Here is a 21440-nt window from a genome sequence, read left to right on the forward strand (position 1 = left end):
CATGTCACAGGATACACACATCACACAGTCGAGCTGCTCTGCCAACTTTAAAACTCGCTTTACAAACTGCTTATTATAAACTTGGACTAGGCAAGTAAACAACAGAATTACTACCAGTCAGCTCCTTCACCAATGTCACTTTTTACTCCCGGCGTCACATTTTGAACACTGCCTGTTAAAACCCCTGCTGGCCACTTTTTATGCCGTGCTCAACTCTCACTCCTTGCTGCTCTCTAGTTAGCTAATTACTTATTTTATGAATCATATTTTAATTAATTTCTCTCCTCGCCACTAAATCTCAACAAAAACTACTTTAAAAATGTAGACTCATCAGTTTCTTACTTCCTTCCCTTTGCTTGTGTCGCTCCAATAAAGCTTTTCCAATACTGATAAACCTTACTATTAACAAACCTTAATAATACTAATAAATCCTACTCATACTTCATACACCTTACTAGTGGTTAATAACATCACTTATAAGAACAGAAGGAAAGACTCACCCAGCTACTGATCTATTACTTGTTATTAATAGTTAATATTTTTTACGTTTGTTAGACTCTTATTTGGATTCAGTCCCTCAGTAACAATATGCACCAGCCAATAAATACATGGCTTTCCTTTGATGTCACTGTTCAGGTTTTTAAATCAAATTCAGGGCATTCCTGGACTTCTTTCTGAAGGTAACTGCCGTCGGCCTCATTCCTTGGGCTTCATTTATCTGCTCTCTGGTTTATGTTCTTCCTGCTGGTCTGCTCCTCTCTGCCTCTGTCCCCAAAGGACTCCTGCCAGAAAACTACATTTCTGGAGGTGCTATTGTACTTTAGTGTATCTAAACTTTTCACATTTACTTCACACACTGCCAAGAAATCAGCATTTGAAAGCAAAGTGCCATTAAATAATTCTATTGCTATCAGTACATCGGCAATCCTGCTATTACCCTTCTCGGATGCGATGATTTCAAATGGATTATCAGCTTATCCATAAATAGCAATATCAGGTATTCACACTTGAAAAACAAGTATTCATTTGACCACAATCTCAATTGTTTAATTGGTGCAGCTTTTATACCATTCTCATTTGTGGTGAAATAATGGCTTCATCTCAAGTATATACAGATTGATTCCATGATATGCTTTACATTCAGCAAGAAGCTGGAGTGTCCAGCATCAATCATTACACAAGGGAAAGAGAGGCACAATTTTACAGCCTGTATCCATCAATTGGCTGTCATCTTGATATATCATTTGGTAAAATGAATTTGATCGTCATTATGGTCGCTGGCCGATAAATTATTCCCTAAACTTGAACAGCCGATGAATTATTCATGAACAAATAAACCACTTTAATTGAAAATACCTTTAAGCAAATAAATTTTCAGTGCTCTGACAAAAATGTCTGTTTTTTAAAAATCAGAAAGTAACGAATCAAGTCAAGCATTATGCTAATTAATGTAAATCACAGGTTTACCCCAGGGGGATTTGTTTTTCAACTTAGTCTACTTTCCTGGCTTTCTCACAAAACACTGGTTCTAAATTGTGCTGCATCCCAAAAAACTATAATGGATTCTTTTATTTAAAAATACACTAATTCTTTTCAACCTAACCAGCTAAGGTCTGCCAACTCAGTTGCCTCCAGAAAAGCAGTCCTTGGCACTAAACATTTGTTACAAGATCGGTTGTGCAGAAACTTTCAATTCAGATTGGTTGTTAGTTGTAATATTCTACTTGAACTGGGAAAAGGAGACATAGGTGTCCTTTAAGTGACTCAGCCAAGGATGAAGAGATTGTCTTATAAGGAAAGGTTGAGCAAGTTGGGCCTATGCTCATTGGAGTTTAGAAGAATGAGAGACAATCATATTCAAACAATACGTTTCTGGAACCGCAGGGTCTCCAACCTTGAAAAGAAAATAAAGAAAAAAAAAGAAAAATGATCTATCCTTGTAGCTACAACCCTCATCCCTGTAACCATTCTGGTACATCTCCTCTACACCATCTCAAGGATCCTCACATCCTTCCTAACATGCGGTGACCAGAACTGGTAAAACCAGGCAAAGCTTTGGAATTGCTTGCTAGCCCTATCCTCCTCGCAACACATACCAAGAGCTTTATAAAGCTTCAGATTACTGCCTGCTCTTGTACTCAATTTCTCTATTTATTGAAACAAATTACTCTCTCAGTATGTCCTGCTACCTTCAAAGATGCCCATGAACATCTAGGTCCATCTGTCCCTGCACACTCTTTAGAACTTGACTCATAATGTAAGTGTACTAGTAATCCAAAGGCTCATGCCCTGGGGACATGGGTTAAATCCCAACACAGCAACTCATGGAATTTAAATTCAAGCAATAAAAAAATTCGGAATTGAAAACTAATAACGAGCAACCATGAAACTGTCATTATCGTAAAGTCTAATGTCCTTTAGGGAAGGAAATTGGCCATCCTTACCTGATCTGGGCTACATGTGAATCCAGGCCCACAGTAATGTGTTGACTCTGAACTACCCTTTTTAATGACCTAGCAAGCCACTCAGTTCAAGGGCAATTAGCAATGGGCAACAAGAGTTGACTTTGCCAGCAACACACACATCCTATGAAAGAATAAATTTTTAAAAATTGTGCCATTCTGCCACAGAGAGCTATGGGGGCAGAGTCCATGTGTATATTTAAGACCGAGATATGGTAGATTTTTGATCAGCAAGGGAATCAAGGGTTACAGAGAAAGGGTAGGAAAGTGGACGTGAGGAACGTTGGATCAGCCATGATCCTATTGAATGGCAGAACAGGCTCGAGGGGCCGAATGGCCTACTCAGGTTCCTATTTCTTTTGGTCTAAAATGGATCACCTATATTAAATAGCTTCTGCTCCTTTTTGCTCATTCTGCAAGCCGATGTCCAGCTGCAGCTGACTGGATGTCATTTTCACCGTTTCCCAAACCTCCAAGTTTGGAATCATTGGCAAATTCTGAAATTTTACCCTGTATTTCAGTATCCAAATCATATTGCCATCTTCTATTCTCCAATCTGAAAAATGGCCATTTACCATGATTTGATGTTTTCTGTCTTTAAGCCAATTATTTAACAGCCCTCATTTAAAAAAAAACAGCAAGGTTAAAGAGGATTTTGTTTCACAAAATGTTTAAAGGAAAGTTTCTAAGCAAAAAGTGACATAAGCAAAACAAAATTACTCCAGTAGCACAGCTGTATGAATTGCAACAGACTGGGAACTAAGATGCACCTTATATGCACCAAACTGCACAAATTAAGTTCAGTTCATGAACTTAAAAGAAAAATACTGCAGACGCTGGAGATCTGAAATATAAACAGAATCATAGAATCCCTACAGTGCAGAAGGAGGCCATTCCGGCCCATCGAGTCTGCACCACAATCCTACCCAGGCCTCATTCCCGTAACCCCATATATTTACGCTGCTATTCTCCTGACACTAGGGTCAATTTTAGCATGGCCAATCAACCTAACACGCACATCATTGGGAGGAAACTGGTGTACCTGGAGGAAACCCATGCAGACACGGGGAGAATGTGCAAACTACACACAGATAATGACCCGAGGCCGGAATTGAACCCAGGTCCCTGGTGCTGTGAGACAGCAGTGCTACCCACTGTGCCACCGTGCCACACAGTGTTGGAAAGACTCAGGAGGTCCAGCAACATCCATGGAGAGAGAAATAAGGTTAAAGTTTCGAAGAAGAGTTATATTGGACTCTAATAATTCTGTTTTTCCCTCCACAGATGTTGCTAGACCTGTTGAATTTTTTCAGCTCTTCCTTTTGGCCTGATTCAAAGTTGAGGTGTTTGAAAGAGACTAAGCCTTCAAGTAAAATTTTAAACAAAGGCATTGAAAGCGAAAATGGTAACTCTTTTGTATCATTATCATTGTGTTTTGCATTCAAACAGCTTATGTAAATTAGAAACAGTAACACTAGCAGAAAACCCTGGGGCACCTCAACTCAGTACTTCCCCTCATTTTGTCATAACTCCAGTAATGGACACTTGTGTCCTACCCTATAGCCAGCTCCTTAACAATTCCCATGAATGTTCATAGCTTTTCATGTGGAAGTGTTTTGGAAGCTAAATTACCCCTCGTCATAAGGCTTACCATAGTCTACCTGGATTGTCTCCTCAAAGAGACTGATCAAGAAATTCCCATTCTAAATCCATGCTATTATTATCTCAGTTTTGTGGTTTCAATTGGCAAATTTTAAAAAATACTTTTCCAATTCAATCAAATCAAGTCCAATTCAGAGTCTCAACAAGTAGAGATCCAAGCTGACAAGACAGGGTATGCGACCCTTTACCCTGTCCTGGGCCTGATCTACATGAGCCAAGCTGATTGGAGTAGGCAGACGTCTCCGCCCCAAAGGCTTGATCTCATTTGCATCTTAGCCAAAAGGCCGAGATGCTGCTTTTAAAAATTGCTTCATATGAAAATGAAGCTTAAATGCAACCCAATGGCCACTACCAAGTGCAGCATCCGCATAACTACACTTGATCTTAGCCAAAAGGCCGAGAAGAGAAGCGATAAGAACAAATTTACTCATGATGATCAATTCCAATATTTTACATGGAATGGAAGGCTAATATATTTGTAACTGGACCAGCTGTTTTGTCTCACCTCTAAATTAGCCTGTTTTCAATCTAACTAAAACTGTCCAATCTATAACAATGAAAACTGAACAAAGTAACTGAAACCTGTTTAGCATCATTATTGTGCATTCTAATTTTAACAAAGCAACAGACTTTCCTTCTCAGCTGTCGTGTTCAATTGGCCAATCATAAATGGATTTTGCAGGTTATTATTTCCAAGTGGCAATAGTAGGTATTTTGGCCATTTCGAGGCAAGTACAGCTTCAGCTGTACTGCTTTAAAACCAACATCTTTAAAAGTGTACACCAAATCTTAGGTTGATCCATTCTAGCATAATGCAAATTAATCCAACTTCTCACTAACCTATTTCACTCCAGTTCATCACTTCTGTTTCAACAGAAGTTGATGGTCAGTGTCATATCCAATTCTCTTTGAATAGGCAGAATTAGATCGTATGTTTTTCAACCCCTATCCCTTTAGAGTTTTAAAAAATAGCGTGCAGCAAAATCAGAGTGTAAATAGCACAAGTTAAAGAGAGAGCTAAGGAATCATAGAAAACAACAGCTTTGCTTATCAAGCCTAACATATGACTCTTATTTGACATTGCTTTCTGATGTAGAACAGCTCCTGTGACATAATTTACATCAACAACATCAGAGGTCCATCTCTTTAACCACAAGCTTTTACAAGGTTTTAACCATACAACAGATATCTGTAGAATGATATGCTTAGACAACAAAACAGGAGTTATTCTGCAAGTTGTAATTAGCGTTAATGCCTTTCAGAGAACTACTGCTATCCTGCAACTTACTTTTAAAATCACGTGTGAGGGTAGCAGTATCTGCTTTCTCATGATGTGAAATGGATTCTGTACTAGGTTTATATCGTGCCCAACAAATCTACTGAAATACCTGAGCATTTTTAAAAATTGCATCACACAACTTATGTTTGAGACAGAGTGAAAGTTAAGTAGTGCAAAACCAAAATACTGTAGATATAGATGTTTGAAATTCAAAATTTCGGAAAATGCTGCAAATAGACTGCAGGTTGGCAACATCTGTGTAGAGAGAAACAGAGCTAATGTTTCCAGTTGATGACCTCCCATCAAACTTTCGGATGCTGACTGAACTTGCTTAACATTTCCAGCGCTTTCTGTTTTTACTACAAGAAAGCAGAAGGAAGAGTTTCACATATGTTTGCAAGATTTTGATAATTCTACTAATTTTTAGAACCTGCAACATATTTGGAATTTATTCCTTAACCATTTTTAAAAGGGTCAGTTTGAATTTCTGTTGGACAATTAACAGTCAAGGTAATCAAGGAACAGGAGGGAGTCATTAGTGAAGAAACAAAATTGTTTTATTGTTTTATGAGCAAGTTCCTTTGAGTCTTGAGCTGAAGCAGCTGTACGTGTCTTAATGGCCCAAAATACAATTAGGTGTTTTTTTTAAATCAGTTTGAAGGAATGGCTAAAGGCAGTCTGAACTTATGATGACACTATACTTAAACAAACCCATATATGTTTTAATTGATCTGTGTTAGAAGGAAACCTTTATTTTCTGATATCTGTGGTGTTTGGGTTACAATATGCTGACAAAAGAATGTAACTTTATTTATGGCTTCTCTGTATCTGGACAAAATGTATTATTTGTTTGTAATGACATGTAAACTCTGAGGGACCCAGGGGAAAAGCGATAAATACTTGTCTTTAGTCTATATAGCTCCAGTTATAGAGATGTGGTGACGCAAGATGATTTGTACGCTCTTGCCATTCGAAGAGCTGAATTTGGGAGGAGGAAAAATGAGAGACTGAGGAGTAAAAGTTGAGAAATCCTAGTCCTTATTGGTCGTATAGTATTGCTTCTGGAGTATGACTCTTCTGGGCACAGTTGAACTTCACTTCAAAGATGATGAGGACGAAGGGGGCACACTGAAAGAGGTAATGATGACTGTATCTTGTGAGCAGTCCCTTTCCTTTGTCCGCCCATTTGACTGTCTCAAGGGTTTGCAGAGGGAAGCAGTGGGTTATGTGGAAATGCCATTTTTCTCTGGTATCAAGCAGCGTCAGGTCTTCATGAAAAAGAGCCAAAGCTCCAAGTTGGTTCCTTTCTTTATGCAGTCGCAGACAACGTTCTTCTCAGGTAAGGAGTGCAGGACTTACATTCCCATTATCAAAGCCTGATTCTGTTTTTAATCCACCACAAAAGCATGTTATTGAGCTGGAGGCTTAGTCTACAACGTGCCCCCAAATCTGAATGCTGAATCAGGCCATAATCTGTAGTGATGCAGAGGCTTTACATGAATCCGTAGATTGGGAGGATCCATGGGCAACAGCCCGACCCAAGTAAAAGTCCAGCAAACAAACCACAAGGGCACGAAACTCCACACTGGCAATTATTTTAAGATGCCTGTGTATGAATCAACTGGCCAGTAAGTAGAGGCTGTTGCTTTGAAAAACACTGCAAGTCCAGACAAGCTGTGGGGGTTACAGATAGTGTGACATGAACCCAAGATCCCGGTTGAGGCCGTCCTCATGTCCGTAGGGCTTGTCCGTAGGGGATGGCTTCTTTAACGTGTTTAGGGTGGAAGCTGGAGAAGTGGAGCTTTGAAAAAGACAGGGAAGTCCATTATTGACCCCTTTTCTTCAAAAGGAACAATTGCTGTTCTCCCAAGACATAACACCACCCTGTGCTGTGGTGGCAGTGGTATGAGGAAGATAAATCATGCAAGAACTCAAGCTGCAGCTTCATTTGCAATAAATTCAGTGAGTGTCACATAACGAAAGAAAATGCACTTCTGCAGTGGCATGAACGGGGATGTACCAGATGAGATGGAATAAGTACAATAGCAAGAAATTATCTTGGATTGGAAGATGTTTCAAGTTCATTGGTGTCACAAGTAGACTTACACAGCAACAAAGTTACTGTAAAAATCCCCTAGTCGCCACACTCTGGCATCTGTTCCGGTACACCGAGGGAGAATTTAGCATGGCCAATGCACCCAACCAGCACGTCTTTCGGACTGAGAGGAAACCAGAGCACCCGGAGGAAACCCACGTAGACACAGGGAGAACTTGCAGACTCCGTACAGACAGTGACCCAAGCCAGGAGTCGAACCCGGGTCCCTGGCACTGTGGGGCAGCAGTGCTAACCACTGTGCCACCGTGCCGCCCAAGAATCCAAATGGGGAGGGGTAAGAAATAACAAGGGGAAGGAAACACCGGTGAGAGTAGTCTGTAGGTGCCCAAACAGTAGCTATATTGTAGGACAAATAAAATATTAGTACATTAATCATGGGTGACTTTAATCTTCATTTGGATTGGAAAAATCAAATTGGCAGAGGTACCCATGATGAAAAATTCATATAATATATTTGGGACAATTTCTTGGAACCATATGTTGTGGATCCAGTCAGGGATCAGGCAATTTTGGAGTTGGTAATGTGCAATGAGGCAGGTTTAATGAACAACCTCAGAGTAAAAGATCCCCTAGGAAACAGTGACCATAACATGATCAAATTTAGCATTCAGTTTGAAAGTGAGAAACGTGGGTTAGGAACAACTGTGCTAAACTTAAATAAGGATAATTACAAAGGAATGAGGGCAGAATTGGCTGAAGTATATTGGGAAAGGAGTTTAGCAGACTAATCAGAAATGGCAAATGTTTATGAAAATAGTTCATGACTCAAAGATATATCTCAGTGAGGAGGAAGGATTTTAGGAAGGGGTTAGCCAAGTTAAAGATAATATTAAATTGAAAGAAAAAACATACTATGTGACAAAATTAATTGTGAGCTAGAGCAGGGGTCTCCAAACTTTTCAGTATGAGGACCACATCATATATTTTACACATTTTCGGGGGCCAAAGAAAAAAAATTAGTTTTATAAATGAATGAATAAAATTTAAATGAATGAATAAGTTTTATTTGGATCATCTTTGTAATCAGCATGATATGATTCAGAACAAAAGAGAAATGTGACAATTACAAAGAAACAATGCCGTGCTTACACTGAGAAATGATATATAATGAGCAAAAATATCAAACATTAGCAAATGCTCTGACAAAATAATCAATTACTTAACTGCAGATGAGAAAAGCAGGCTATTCATTTTTAAATTAATTTTATTTACTGAAATTTTACAAATGTTTACTTGAAATGAGAATTTGCCCAATTTTGTGGCACACAATAAGAAAAATAAACTCGCCCCAAGATGGAACTTCAGTAAAACAAAGCAAAGAAATTCAAAATAAACTTGAACCATTAATAAAGGTCGAACAAAAATAAATTCAGTCTGCACCTTTCTACACAATTCTGGCAATTGGAGTTTTCAATCGTAACCAACAAATCATGAAGTTTTGCACAAGATTAATGGGAATGATGGAACTGCTTTTTTAATTTCAAAATATTGCTGAACTGAGGTTTCAAGCTTGAGGAGCCAATTATTAGAATGGACTTCAAATGCTCATCAGATAAATTTGCTCGATATTTGGACTTGACATACTTCATTTTTGAAAATGTTTGTTCACACAGGTACGTTGTACCAAAAACTGATACAAATCCACAAGCAAATCGCTTCAAATTTGGAAACTGCTCAGGCTGCAAAGATTTATAAAATTGGATCAGATTTCCTTCTTTATACTTGTCTTTCAGCATGTCATCTGATTGGAGATCAATAATTTCCATTTGAAACTGACTTGGGAGTGTTTCAACATTGCAGCCAAATGGATTTTGAAACAGCTGTATTTCATCTGTGTTTCCATCAAGATCAGAAAATCATAGAACCATAGAAAATTACAGCTCCGAAACAGGCCTTTTGGCCCTTCTTGTCTGTGCCGAACCATTTTATGCCTAGTCCCGGAAATTGTTTTTGCAAGTCCTTAATGATTTCTGTTGCAAATGAAGAAGGAAATTCTGCTTCACTTCATGAAATTTTTCACAACATGGAAAATGAACCAAGTTATGAACTTTCAGCTGTCCTTGAAATAGCATCAGTTTTGTCCTGAATGCCTTGACATGCGTGAATAGATCACAAATCAAATTTGTTTCACCTTGCAACTTCCGATTCAATTGATTCATATGACCTGTCACGTCTGCAAAAAATGTCAATTTCCAAAGCCAGTCAGTGTTTGATGAAAGTGGTTCGGGTCGATTCTGGTCTGTGAGAAAGGAATCATTTTCCTCTCTGAGCTGAAAGAACCGTGATAGAACCCGTGATAAGCCATCGAACTGCTGTATAATAAGGCAAGTCACCGAACTCAGAATCAGTTTCTTTCAGAAAATCACGAAACTGGCGATGATTAAGCCCATGAGATCAAATGAAATTCATTGTTGAAACAACAGGTTTCAGAACGCAAGACATATCCACATATTTTCCGCACAATGCTTGTTGATGGATAATGCAATGCCGAAACATGGACTTTGAGAATCCACCAACCTCACAAGCTTTTGTGATTTGTCCAACCAAACCTTTCTTCACCCCAGACATGTTCTTTCCTCCATCAATTGTCACGCATTGCAGTTTATTCCACTCCAGGTTATATTCTAGCACAGTTTTTTGCAATTCTTTGAAGATGTCTTCTCCAGTTACTGTGCTGTGCATGCTATGCACTGCTGCTAATTCTTGTGTCACATTAAATTCACTGTCAACATCACGGATGAATACTAGGAGTTGTGATGTGTCACACACATCAGTCGATTCATCAAGTGCGAGAGAATACAACTGAAAATTTCTTGCTTTGTCTGCAATTTGATAAAATATACTGCTTCTTATATCCTCAATTCTATGAGCAACGGTATTTGGTGCAAGACTGATGATTTTGAACAGATTTGCTTTTTCTGGGCATAACTCTTCCACTGCTTCCATTATACACTCTTTGATGAGATCTCCATCGGTGAATGGCTTTCCTCTTTTAGCCAACACATAAGCTAGCTTGTAACTGGCCCTGGTTAAAGCACAGAACAGGCCCTTCGGCCCACGATGTTGTGCCGAGCCTGTTATGAGGGATGCAATAAAACATTTAGAAATGCATAATATAATCAAGAGATAGCATGGCTTCATGAAGGGGAAATCATGCCTGAGAAATGTATGAGAATTCCATATATCCGTTCAAAGAGAAGGAAACGAGTGCAGAATGTAATGTTACAGTCATAGCTAGGGTGTAGAGAAAGATCAACTTAATGCGAGGTAGTTCCATTCAAAATTCTGATGGCAGCAAGAAAGAAGCTGTTCTCGAGTCGGTTGGTATGTGACCTCAGACTTTTGTATCTTTTTTCCAACAGAAGGAGGTGGAAGAGAGTATGTTCAGGATGCGTGGGGTCCTTAATTATGCTGGCTGCTTTTCTGAAGCAGCAGGAAGTGTAGACAGAGTCAATGGATGGGAGGCTGGTTTGCGTGATGGATTGGGCTACATTCACGACCTTTTGTAGTTTCTTGCAATATAATAGTTACAAAACTAAAACCACTTTCCAATATTTTAATTACCAATAAGTTGTTAATCTTACCAACTGTGCCTTTGTGCACCCGCTTTTTCCTTTTTGTTTCCAGAAGGGGCTTCGCATGCCTAACTAGCTCTTCCAAAAGCTAACTGACTTGCTGGGCATCAGGAAGGAGCAACATATCCAACCAAATGACAATACTTAAATAAAATGGCCTCAAGTTGACGCTTACTGCATCACACGTCCTCTAATGTTATGGGACAACATTCAAGCTCAGTTAGAATAACAGGATGTAAACCATTATGCTGGCACAATACCATGATATCAAAATAATAATTTTCCTCCCCAGCATGATAAGGATACAAGCTGAGATGAGGCAAACAGTATAACAGCTACTTCCGTACTATTCCTGTACTTAACTGATAGAAAATAAGCCAACTTCAGCCACTTTTCAAGTGTAAACATCTGTTTTCAGTTCATTTTAATTAAGTCCAAAAATACAAATTAGTAAATTTATGAAAATGCCAAATTACAGAATAGTTAACAGATTCTAATCATTCAGGCAGGATGTCAATGAAGCAGACCATTTTGGATTATGTGGTCAGCAGACAATCAAATAATACTTCATCCAGAACTTGATTAATTAGGCAGAAGCTTTAAAGGATAGGGGTTTGGATGATAAATGCAGATGCTGTGCAAAGCCTGCCCACAAAATGGAACAGATTTGCTAGGCCAACTGCCATTACCTTCAGAGATTCTTCCTATAAAATCTGACATCTAATTGGACACAAATATTTGAATCAGCTAAGAAACTAAAACACCTGTGTAGTTAATGTAACATGCTTCAAGTTAGTGACATGAATTCTTGATTTGTTAAACAAATTAAATTTAAAAAAATGTTATTTTGCTGAAGCTATGAGCTGATGTCATGATCATAATACGTAGACATTTGCAAGGTGAGATTACCGTTACAGACTGTCATTTTGAGTACAGAATTCTCACTAGCCTTTCTCCTATGTAACTGTTTTAGTGACGTCTGTTGAGGTTCTGAGCGTATGCGGGGTTTAGTGGGTTTTTCAGTCTGCAAGAGGGTGACTTGTAAGCAAAATTGGTTTTGCTAGTGCTCTTGTTTTCATAGTTACTACTATTCTGCTGAGTTACTGCTAAACTTCATTATTTATATAAAAAAGTTCCTTCTTCTAAACAATGCATTTGACTATCCTTATTTATGGTCTCAAGTCACCACACGTTACACAGGACTGATTTGCTTTCACTATTGTCACACTGCATTCATCCCTGAATCTGCTGTTACTTCCTGGCCTGATCAACAACCGGCCCCTTTGCCAGTCTGATTCCACCTATGCCCCAATCTATTCCACCTCTTCCTTTTAGGAGCATAGGGCGAATTGGTCATTCAGCCCACCAAGCCTGCTCTGCCATTCACTACAATCATGGCTGATCCTCCATTTCAATGCCTTTTTCCCGACACTATCCCCATATCTTTGAATGCATTGATGTTTAAAAACCTGTCAGTCTCTGCTTTAAACATACCCAATGGCTGTTCTTCCATCACCCTCTAAGGTAGAGAATTCTATAGATTCACAACCCCCTCAGAGAAAAAAAACTTCCTTCATTCCAGTCCGAAGTGGCTTCTCCCTTAGCTTGAAATGGTTTTCTCTGCTTCTACAATCCACACAGGGGAAACATCGCACTTGCGTAACTCTGTCCATCCCTTTAAGTATTTTGTAGGTTTCAATGACATCACATTTAAGGCCTTCCTTAAAAAAAACAATTCTTCGCCCAAAAATGGTGTCACTCCTATGTTTCAGTATTCATTTTCTCCTTGCATTTCTTTGCACTATATAAATAAGTTGGAGTAAAAGGAACATACAACAGAAAAAGAAAGAAAGAAAGGCAGGTAAAGCATACAAATTTGAACTTCATATCCTCAGGATGATCCAAAACACTTCATGGCCAATGAAACTATTTAAAAATGGAGGCATAATTGTTTAGGAGGCAAAACATTTCATTGCAAACTACAACATGTGCATATCTAGCATAAGGCTGTAGAGAAGGACGCATGGGATAGTTGTAAAAGGAACTAAACTGGAGAATGTAGGTTAAATATTCTGACTTTATGGCCTCCATGAAACATATACTGTCTTGTGGAGATTCTCTCCTCAACACAGCTTCTTTCACAATGAGGACAACTTCAACTAAAGTAAACTATCCCATTCACCATTTTCTCTGCCATCTGTACTTTGTATAATCATTTTCCTGCTGTTTTCATGGAGTCACGAGGTTCATTTCCTGCTCATTAAGGTGCTAGACTGTGCTTATCACAATAAAATGTTGATTGAGTATCCAAATTTATTGCAAACAGAAAGTAAAACTGCTGCTATTGGAAAGTGCATCCTTCCAAGCTGGGTGGTAATTGAAGGCACTTAACATAAATGATGGTGTAAAGAATCTTAATACGCAGCAGGCAGAAAATCACTCCCTGCTTTTCTAAATAATGAAACCGATGGAGTGATTTCCCCTTTAAAGGACATAATGGGAAAGGTGATTAATATGTCTAATTAAATAAGAGGCTATTTATCAAATAATTCTAAAGCTTTTGATATCATGTACAAACAGTTCAGTCAGCACTGTGTTTAAAAATCTGTTGAAGAAATTTCAGGGTTCAAAGATTTTTCTGAGTACCATACTAATATCCCCTGTTAATAGATAATAGCCACTACAGAGCATGACACAGAACCATTTGCACCAGGAGGATTTAAATTTCATCCCTAGTTTCATCCCTATATGTTGTTCAGGAAGGGAAAACTCACATCAAGATTCTGTCTCCATATTATTATCACTGCCAAAACATTGAATGTATTCAAGAGGTGGCTAGATATAGCACTTGGGGTGAATGGGGTCAAAGGTTATGGGGAGAAAGCAGGATTAGGCTATTGAGTTGGACGATTAGCCATGATCATAATGAATGGCGGAGCAGGCTCAAAGGGCCAAATGGCCTCCTCCTATCTTCTATGTTTCTATTCTCTCTTGTTAAAAAATGTGTAAATAACAGGACAGGGAAGGATTGGATTCACTTGTGGCGTTCTGTCCCATTCTGCATGATCACACAGCCTGATAATACTTCTCATTGAACTTGATGTTTACAAATAACCACAAGAATACTGCGAGCATGGAAGGATTCATAATCCAGCATTAATCTTTCTCCCTCTTAGGCAAGAAGGGTAAAATTGGTTAGAGGCACAAGAATTAAAGCTTACAAAGAAAGTAATTGTTCCTGTGGCTTGCTTCAGTCAGGGCTCTGCAGAAGCCATTCATTTCAATCTATGTTTTTACTCCCTTAAATTATAGGAAGTCCCCAAAACACTCCCAATTAGGTGCAGAATCCAACAACAATACTCAGACTAGACTCTTGAAGCAAAAAAAAGATAGGTTGTTAAATACTGCAACTTTTGCAGCAGGTTAGCAATTAGCCAATAGTTAGTTCTATTCCTGGCTACCATGTGTGAGTACAAGACTTCTTTGTTACTACACCCAGTTATCAAAAGAGCACCTGCAATGGAAAATGTAACTAAATGCAGATAGATGAATCTCTAATTATATTTCAATTTGTAGTTATAGAGGCATGATATATCTCTCTCTCTCTCTCTGTCGGGACAGCATTTTAAAACAAAACGAAATGCTGATTCCTTTCAAAAAGGCAAAACTTATAAACCACAGATAAACTAAAACAATAGAATTACAGTTCAGAACCTAAAAATAACAATTTAGGAGTTTCTAAAATATGGAGAGTGGGGAAATTTTAAGGATTGAACAGTTGTTAAAATCTGGTCAATTCCGGCCTCGGGTGACTGTGTGGAGTTTGTACATTCTCCCCGTGTCTGCGTGGGTTTCCTCCGGGTGCTCCGGTTTCCTCCCACAGTCCAAAGATGTGCGAGTTAGGTGGATTGGCCATGCTAAATTGCCCCTTAGTGTCAGGGGGATTAGCAGGGTAAATGTGAGGTTACGGGAATAGGGCCTGGGTGGGATTGTGGTCGGTGCAGACTTGATGGGCCGAATGGCCTCCTTGTGCACTGCAGGGATTCTATGAAAATTACAATTAAAGCTTAGTGCTTGGTTTACTTTTTGTTATGACTTGGCTAACCTGTGGCTCAACATTTAATGATTGATGTATCGTACTCTGAGATCCCTTTGTTCATCCTCCCCACTTAGTTTTGGACCTTCCAAGAATAAGTGACCTCCCTATTCTTTCTGCCAAACTGTACTTCCTTACATTTGTCTCTGTTGCATCTAATTTGATAATCATTTATCCATTTTCCAAGTTTATTACTGTGTTCCTATAATTTGTTGCAGTCCTCCTCAGTATTGACTATGACTTCCAATTTCGTGTCAGACTCAAATTTACAAACTGTATCTTTGGTTCGAAAGGCTAAGTTGTTAATGTAAATTGTGATCAGCAGTGATCCTAGCACTGATCCTTGTGAAACATCACTTCCTACTGTCACTCTGAATTGTTATCCTTCACTCCCACTCTCCGTATTCTGTCTTGAAGGCAGTTAGCAATCCATTCTGTCACTTAGACAAAAGCAAAATACTGCAGATACTGGAATCTCAAACAAAAATAGAAAATGCTGGAAAATCTCAGCAGGTCTGCAGGTCTGACAGCATCTATGGGGCCTGAAAGGCCTGTTTCTGTGCTATATAGTCTATGTTAAAAATTAATATGGATTACAGCTTTTCAAACTGAGATGATCGGAGATTCCAGTGAATGCATAAGGAGTCAACTGTCGCTTGGATTTTATTTTCTATTTGTTCACTTACTGACATGTTGTCCTGTTGCTGTGCATAAACAGAAAACATTTTCTCTACTGTTTCCCTTCCAGTTACCTACTGTAGTTTTGGGGATTTGTCAATATTCCTCTGCTACATGTCAGTATTTTTAGGGGTCCTCACACAAAGTTTCAAAACCACTAATATGTGGAAACAATTAGATGGGATTCAAATTTTGCATCTTGAATACTGCATTTATAAGAAATGAATGCATCAAAGTTTGCCTTTGTGTTGATCCTGTTCTATACCAATGAATGGAATAAAGTGAAATTAAATTTCTTGTTAGATTGCTAGAAAAAAAATATTTACCATCAGGCTTAAATGATCAGAACTGAATCTTCTGTGAAAGTGCAATCACGTTAAAATAGCAATCCCAATATACATTCTTAACATGGCAAGTAATACTCGCACCGCACAAATGCCAGGTAATGACCATCTCCAACAAGAGAGAAACTAACTATTGTCCCTTGACATTCAATGGCATTATTATCGCGGAATCCCCCACTATCAACATCCTGGGATTACCATTGACCAGAAACTGAATTGGTGCAGCCATATAAATACTATGGCTACAAGAGTAGCTCAGAGTTTGGAAATTCTCCAGAGTGTAACTGGTCTCCGGATGACCCAAAGTCAGGGGTGTGATGGAATACTCTCCACTAGCCTGGATTAGTGCAGCTCCAACAGCACTCAAAAAAACTCAAAACCATCATGGACAAAGCAGCCCACTTGATTGGCAGTCTATCCACCACCACCGCACAGCAACAGCAGCGTGTACCATCTACAAGATGCACTGCAACAACTCACCAAGGCACCTTGGACAGCACCATCCAAACCTGTGAACTCTACCACCCTAGAAGGACAAGGGGGCAGATGCAAGTTCCCCTCCAAGCCCCACAGCATCCTGACTTGGAATTATATTGCCATTTCTTCACTGTTGTTTAGTCAAATTCCTGGAACTCCCTCCCTAACAACACTGTGGGTGCATCTACACCACATGGACTGCAGTGGTTCCAGCAACCTAGCGAATTGATGTCCAAGTCCCATGGAAAGAATAAAAAATATGGTTATTATAAAGGTACTTGTCTGATTCCAATTGAAAAGCAACATTTTTCTCAGATATATGCCCTACAAAGAAGAAATCCCTTTAATGCAACTGTCTTCACACTATACCAATTGTTAGGAAATGGCTATTCTAATGAAGCAAAAACTAGCAGCTACATCATATAAAGAGGACTTGTAGAAAACAACACTTACAAGCCCAGGAGAGTAAGTTTACCCAAAGAAAGAAGCCTCAGAAAACTGCTATTTATGGAATTATTTTCCAGTGCAACCCTCCTTTATTTCTTTTGCAGTTAATTAAATATAGATTGGTTTGCTGTGCACTAATCATTCATGTTGACAAATTCTAAAAATGAAATTATTTTCACAAGGGAATTATGAATTAAAACTCAAATCAGAATATAGTCTGCCCAAACTTGTAAATTGTCTTGCTTTCTCGACACCATATGATCGCATTTTCTTACCATTGGCTGACCTGGAAGGTTGAGACCAGATTTTGTTTTCAGAGCCTTTGTTTTCTTCATCAGTACTACAATCATAATCTTCCTCAGCTACTGATTTTTCCTGGCTAGTGGGAACAGCAGTCCTAAAAAGAATTCCCACAGAAATAACATGTTCATCAACAGTCTTCATAATTCCTCTTGAAATTTTTGATGCCTTGCTGGAAGCATTTATTGAGCCTCATTATTGTTGTACTCCAGCATAATCACAACATACAACAATGTCCACTGATGTATTGGAACTAAGTTATTTTGAGTCAACATTTCCAGTGAAAATACTACGCCACTTTGAATTTCCTTTTCAGTTCTTAGTACTATTTGCATCAGTACACTTTGCATTAGAACACTTTGCATCAGTCTTCACGGTGAAAGACACCAGTGGGATGCCAGAGCTCCAGGAGAGTCAGGGGCACAGGTGAGTGTAGTGGCCATCATGAAGGAGAAGGTTCTGGGAAAACTGAAACATCTGAAGGTGGATAAATCACCTGGACCGGATGGACTACGCCCCAAAGTTCTAAAAGAGATAGCTGAGGAAAGTGTGGAGGCATTGGTGGTGATCTTTCAGGAATCACTGGAGGCAGGGAGGGTACCAGAGGACTGGAAAGTAGCTAATGTAACACCCTGTTTAAGAAGCGAGGGAAGCAGCAGATGGGAAATTATAGGCCGGTTAGCCTGACTGCGGTCATTGGCAAGATTTTAGAGTCCACTATTAAAGATGAGATCGCAGAGTACTTGGAAGTGCATGATAAAATAGGACTGAGTCAGCACAGCTTTGTCAAGTGGAGGTCATGTTTGACAAATCTGTTAGAGTTCTTTGAGGAGGTAACAAGGAAGTTAGATAAAGGAGAACCAGTGGACGTGATTTATTTAGATTTCCAGAAGGCCTTTGACAAGGTACCGCACAGGAGACTGTTAAATAAGTTAAGAGCCCATGGTGTTAAGGGTAAAATCCTGGCATGGATAGAGGATTGGCTTGACTGGCAGAAGGCAGAGAGTGGGATAAAAGAGTTTTTCTCAGGATGGTGACTAGTGGTGTGCCTCAGGGGTCAGTGCTGGGACCACAACTTTTCACAATATATATTAACGATTTGGAGGAAGGAACTGAAGGCTCTGCTGATGAGTTTGCAGATGGTAGAAAGATATGTAGAGGTACAGGTAGTATTGAGGAAGCAGGGGGCTGCAGAAGGACTTGGACAGGTAAGGAGAGTGGGCAAAGAAGTGGCAGATAGAATACAATGCGGAAAAGTGTGAGGTTATGCACTTTGGAAGGAGGAGTGGAGGCATAGACTATTTTCTAAATGGGAAAATGCTCAGGAAATCAGAAACACAAAGGGACTTGGGAGTCATTGTTCAAGATTCTCTTAAGGTTAACGTGCAGGTTCAGTCAGCAGTTTGGCAGGCAAATGCAATGTTAGCATTCATGTCGGGAGGGCTAGAATACAAGAGCAGGGATATACTTCCGAGACTGTATAAGGCTCTGGTCAGACCCCATTTGGAGTATTGTGAGCTGTTTTGGGCCCCATATCTAAGAATGAGCTGGCCTTGGGAAGGATCCAGAGGAGGTTCACAAGAATGATCCCTGGAATGAAGAGCTTGTCGAATGAGGAACAGTTGAGGACTCTGGGTCTATACTCGTTGGAGTTTAGAAGGATGAGGGGGGATATTATTGAAACTTACAGGATACTGCGAAGCCTGGATAGAGTGGATGTGGAGAGGATGTTTCCACTAGTAGGAAAAACTAGAACCAGAGAGCATAACATCAAGCTAAAGGAACGATCCTTTAGAACAGAGATGAGGAGGAATTTCTTCAGCCAGAGAGTGGTGAATCTGTGGGACTCTTTGCCACAGATTGTGGAGGCCAGGTCATTGATTGTCTTTAAGACAGAGGTAGATAGAGTCTTGATTAATAAAGGGGGTCAGGTGTTATGGGAAAAGACAGGAGAATGGGGATGAGAAAAATATCAGCCATGATTGAATGGCGGAGCGGACTCGATGGGCCGCGTGGCTTAATTCTGCTCTTATGTCTTATGGTCATTAACCTGCTCAAAGAAAGCAGAAGATCATAAAGAGAGCTGCGCCTGTAATGTCAATTCATAGGCAGAATGTGCAAGAAGTTATAAGATTGGAAACACACCTCACAATTCAGTCTCAGGCTGGAGTTTACCAACCCTCTGAAGATGAATGGCAGTGGATGGTGTCAGGAGGAGAGTCCAATGTTTTCCTGCCGCTACAGGAGCTAACCAGTAATATCTAGTGATCTGCCAGCAGTATCCTCAAGGGCATTGGGCGTCCTTTATGGTTGCTGTTTGGCCCATAGTGGCTACCCTGCAACCCTCCAATTCAACTGGTGGCAATGGCCGTTTCCGTGGCTATCGCAGGGTTGGTCTGCCTGTCTTGTCCTGGCTAGGTAAAAAAAATACTACCTTGTCTTCGAAGGTGCCTCAGCATGGAAGCATTCTATTTGTAATTAAAGACAATTCAAGACAGTTTGGTTCAGGCTTATGTTGTTCAGGAAAGACTTTATCTGTGTAACTATGTAACACTGCACATAAAGTGCTGTTACTCTATTAACTGAACAAAATGGAATGCAATTGGAACAAACTCAAGTCCTCAACAGATACCTGGTCTGACTTTTAGATTCCACTTCCTCATCCATGCACTTTAATTTTTCCTGCAGACTTCGAATCTTGGCCTTTTTTTCATTTAGCACTAAAATGAAACGTGAATAGAGGTCTTGTTCCAACTCTTCTTTAGCCTTTACATACTTTTCCAATCTAAAGTGAAAGCATAGCAAGAAGCATGTAAGAACTTGAATAATTATGTGCTCTAGCAATCAGCTTTGCCAACAAAAGAGTATTTATCAGAAACCTGCAACATAATGATTGATCTTTCTATTGTCATCATTGTGTACCAAGGCCCTCCAGTGCAGTCAGACTGTTATAATTATGAAATTTGTAAGATTAATATTTTAGGTCTGTCTCTTCAATTTAGTGCAAAATAATTCTGAATTCTGACTGACAACAAACTTGGGTGGCTTGGTGGCTAAAACTTAAAAAGGGGCCATTACTGACAAGGTGGTGCAGGATCTTCACACCTGTGGACAATAGCAAAATTATCTGTGATGACTCTGGGTAGAGAGTGAAGGCCAGATTTTCACAAATTAAGCAGGTATCTCAAATCAGGAAACTTTCCAACTCAGTAGACCCACCTCGGTGGAAATTGCCCCATCACATTTAATTTTAGCTTTGGGGAGTTGGATACAGGATGGAGTTAGGTCTGCCAACCCTAGAAGCAGATGCTAGGAGACCAATGGGGTGGAAGTGTGCTGAAGTGGGCTGGCTAGAAGGCCCCCCCTGGTTCTCTGGGGCTTTGTTATAAACAGTTAGACACTCTAGCCAACACCCTTCATATCCCCACCCACTCACCACTCCCCCCTCCATGAACTCCATTCCAATTCAATGCCATCTCATGCCCCCCGCTCCCCCCCCCTCCCAATCTCTGAGTACCCCTCACATTGCTCATGTCAATTTAACACTTACTCATGCATCCCATTCACCACCCGATGGGTAACTATGAAGGAAAATTGCTGGTCATTTTAAAAATCAAAGGGGGAATTTCTTTGGCTTAAAGTTGCCTACAAAATAATTTAATCAATGTTGCTTTTTAGTTTGTTGACTACAGTAAAAGTCTTAAAAATTGAAATCTTGTCATGTGATCTTTTCAATTGGTTAGTAGAATTCAAATAGCTTTTTAAAAAAAATTATTTGTCTCTATGGGGATCATAATAGTACTCGCACTCTCAGAACAACCACCAAAAAATAATCAAAGTGGAACCAAATCGCCACGTGAAATTGGATAACAATTTCTTATAATCAACAAAATGTGCAAAAGAATGCTCCTAAATTTCTCATTTAATGTTGGGATTCTGATCACAATCTGAGAATTGATATTATAAGGGTAATGGAAATGGTATGGAAAATATAAATCTGGAAC

General features: G+C 39.5%; 1 protein-coding gene across 1 annotated transcript in view; it reads right to left on the reverse strand.

The window, feature by feature from the left end:
- The window catches only part of xrcc4 (X-ray repair complementing defective repair in Chinese hamster cells 4), a 375627-nt gene that overhangs the window by 199348 nt on the left and 154839 nt on the right, over window positions 1-21440 (reverse strand). Inside the window, exons 5-6 of the mRNA XM_078214828.1 lie at window positions 20069-20221; window positions 17412-17533 (exon numbers count right to left, since the gene is read on the reverse strand). Coding sequence (XP_078070954.1) covers window positions 17412-17533; window positions 20069-20221 — 275 coding nt within the window. The remainder of the gene's footprint in view (window positions 1-17411; window positions 17534-20068; window positions 20222-21440) is intronic.

The sequence above is a fragment of the Mustelus asterias genome, chromosome 6 (assembly GCF_964213995.1).
Source record: "Mustelus asterias chromosome 6, sMusAst1.hap1.1, whole genome shotgun sequence".
Classification (NCBI taxonomy): Eukaryota; Metazoa; Chordata; class Chondrichthyes; order Carcharhiniformes; family Triakidae; genus Mustelus; species Mustelus asterias.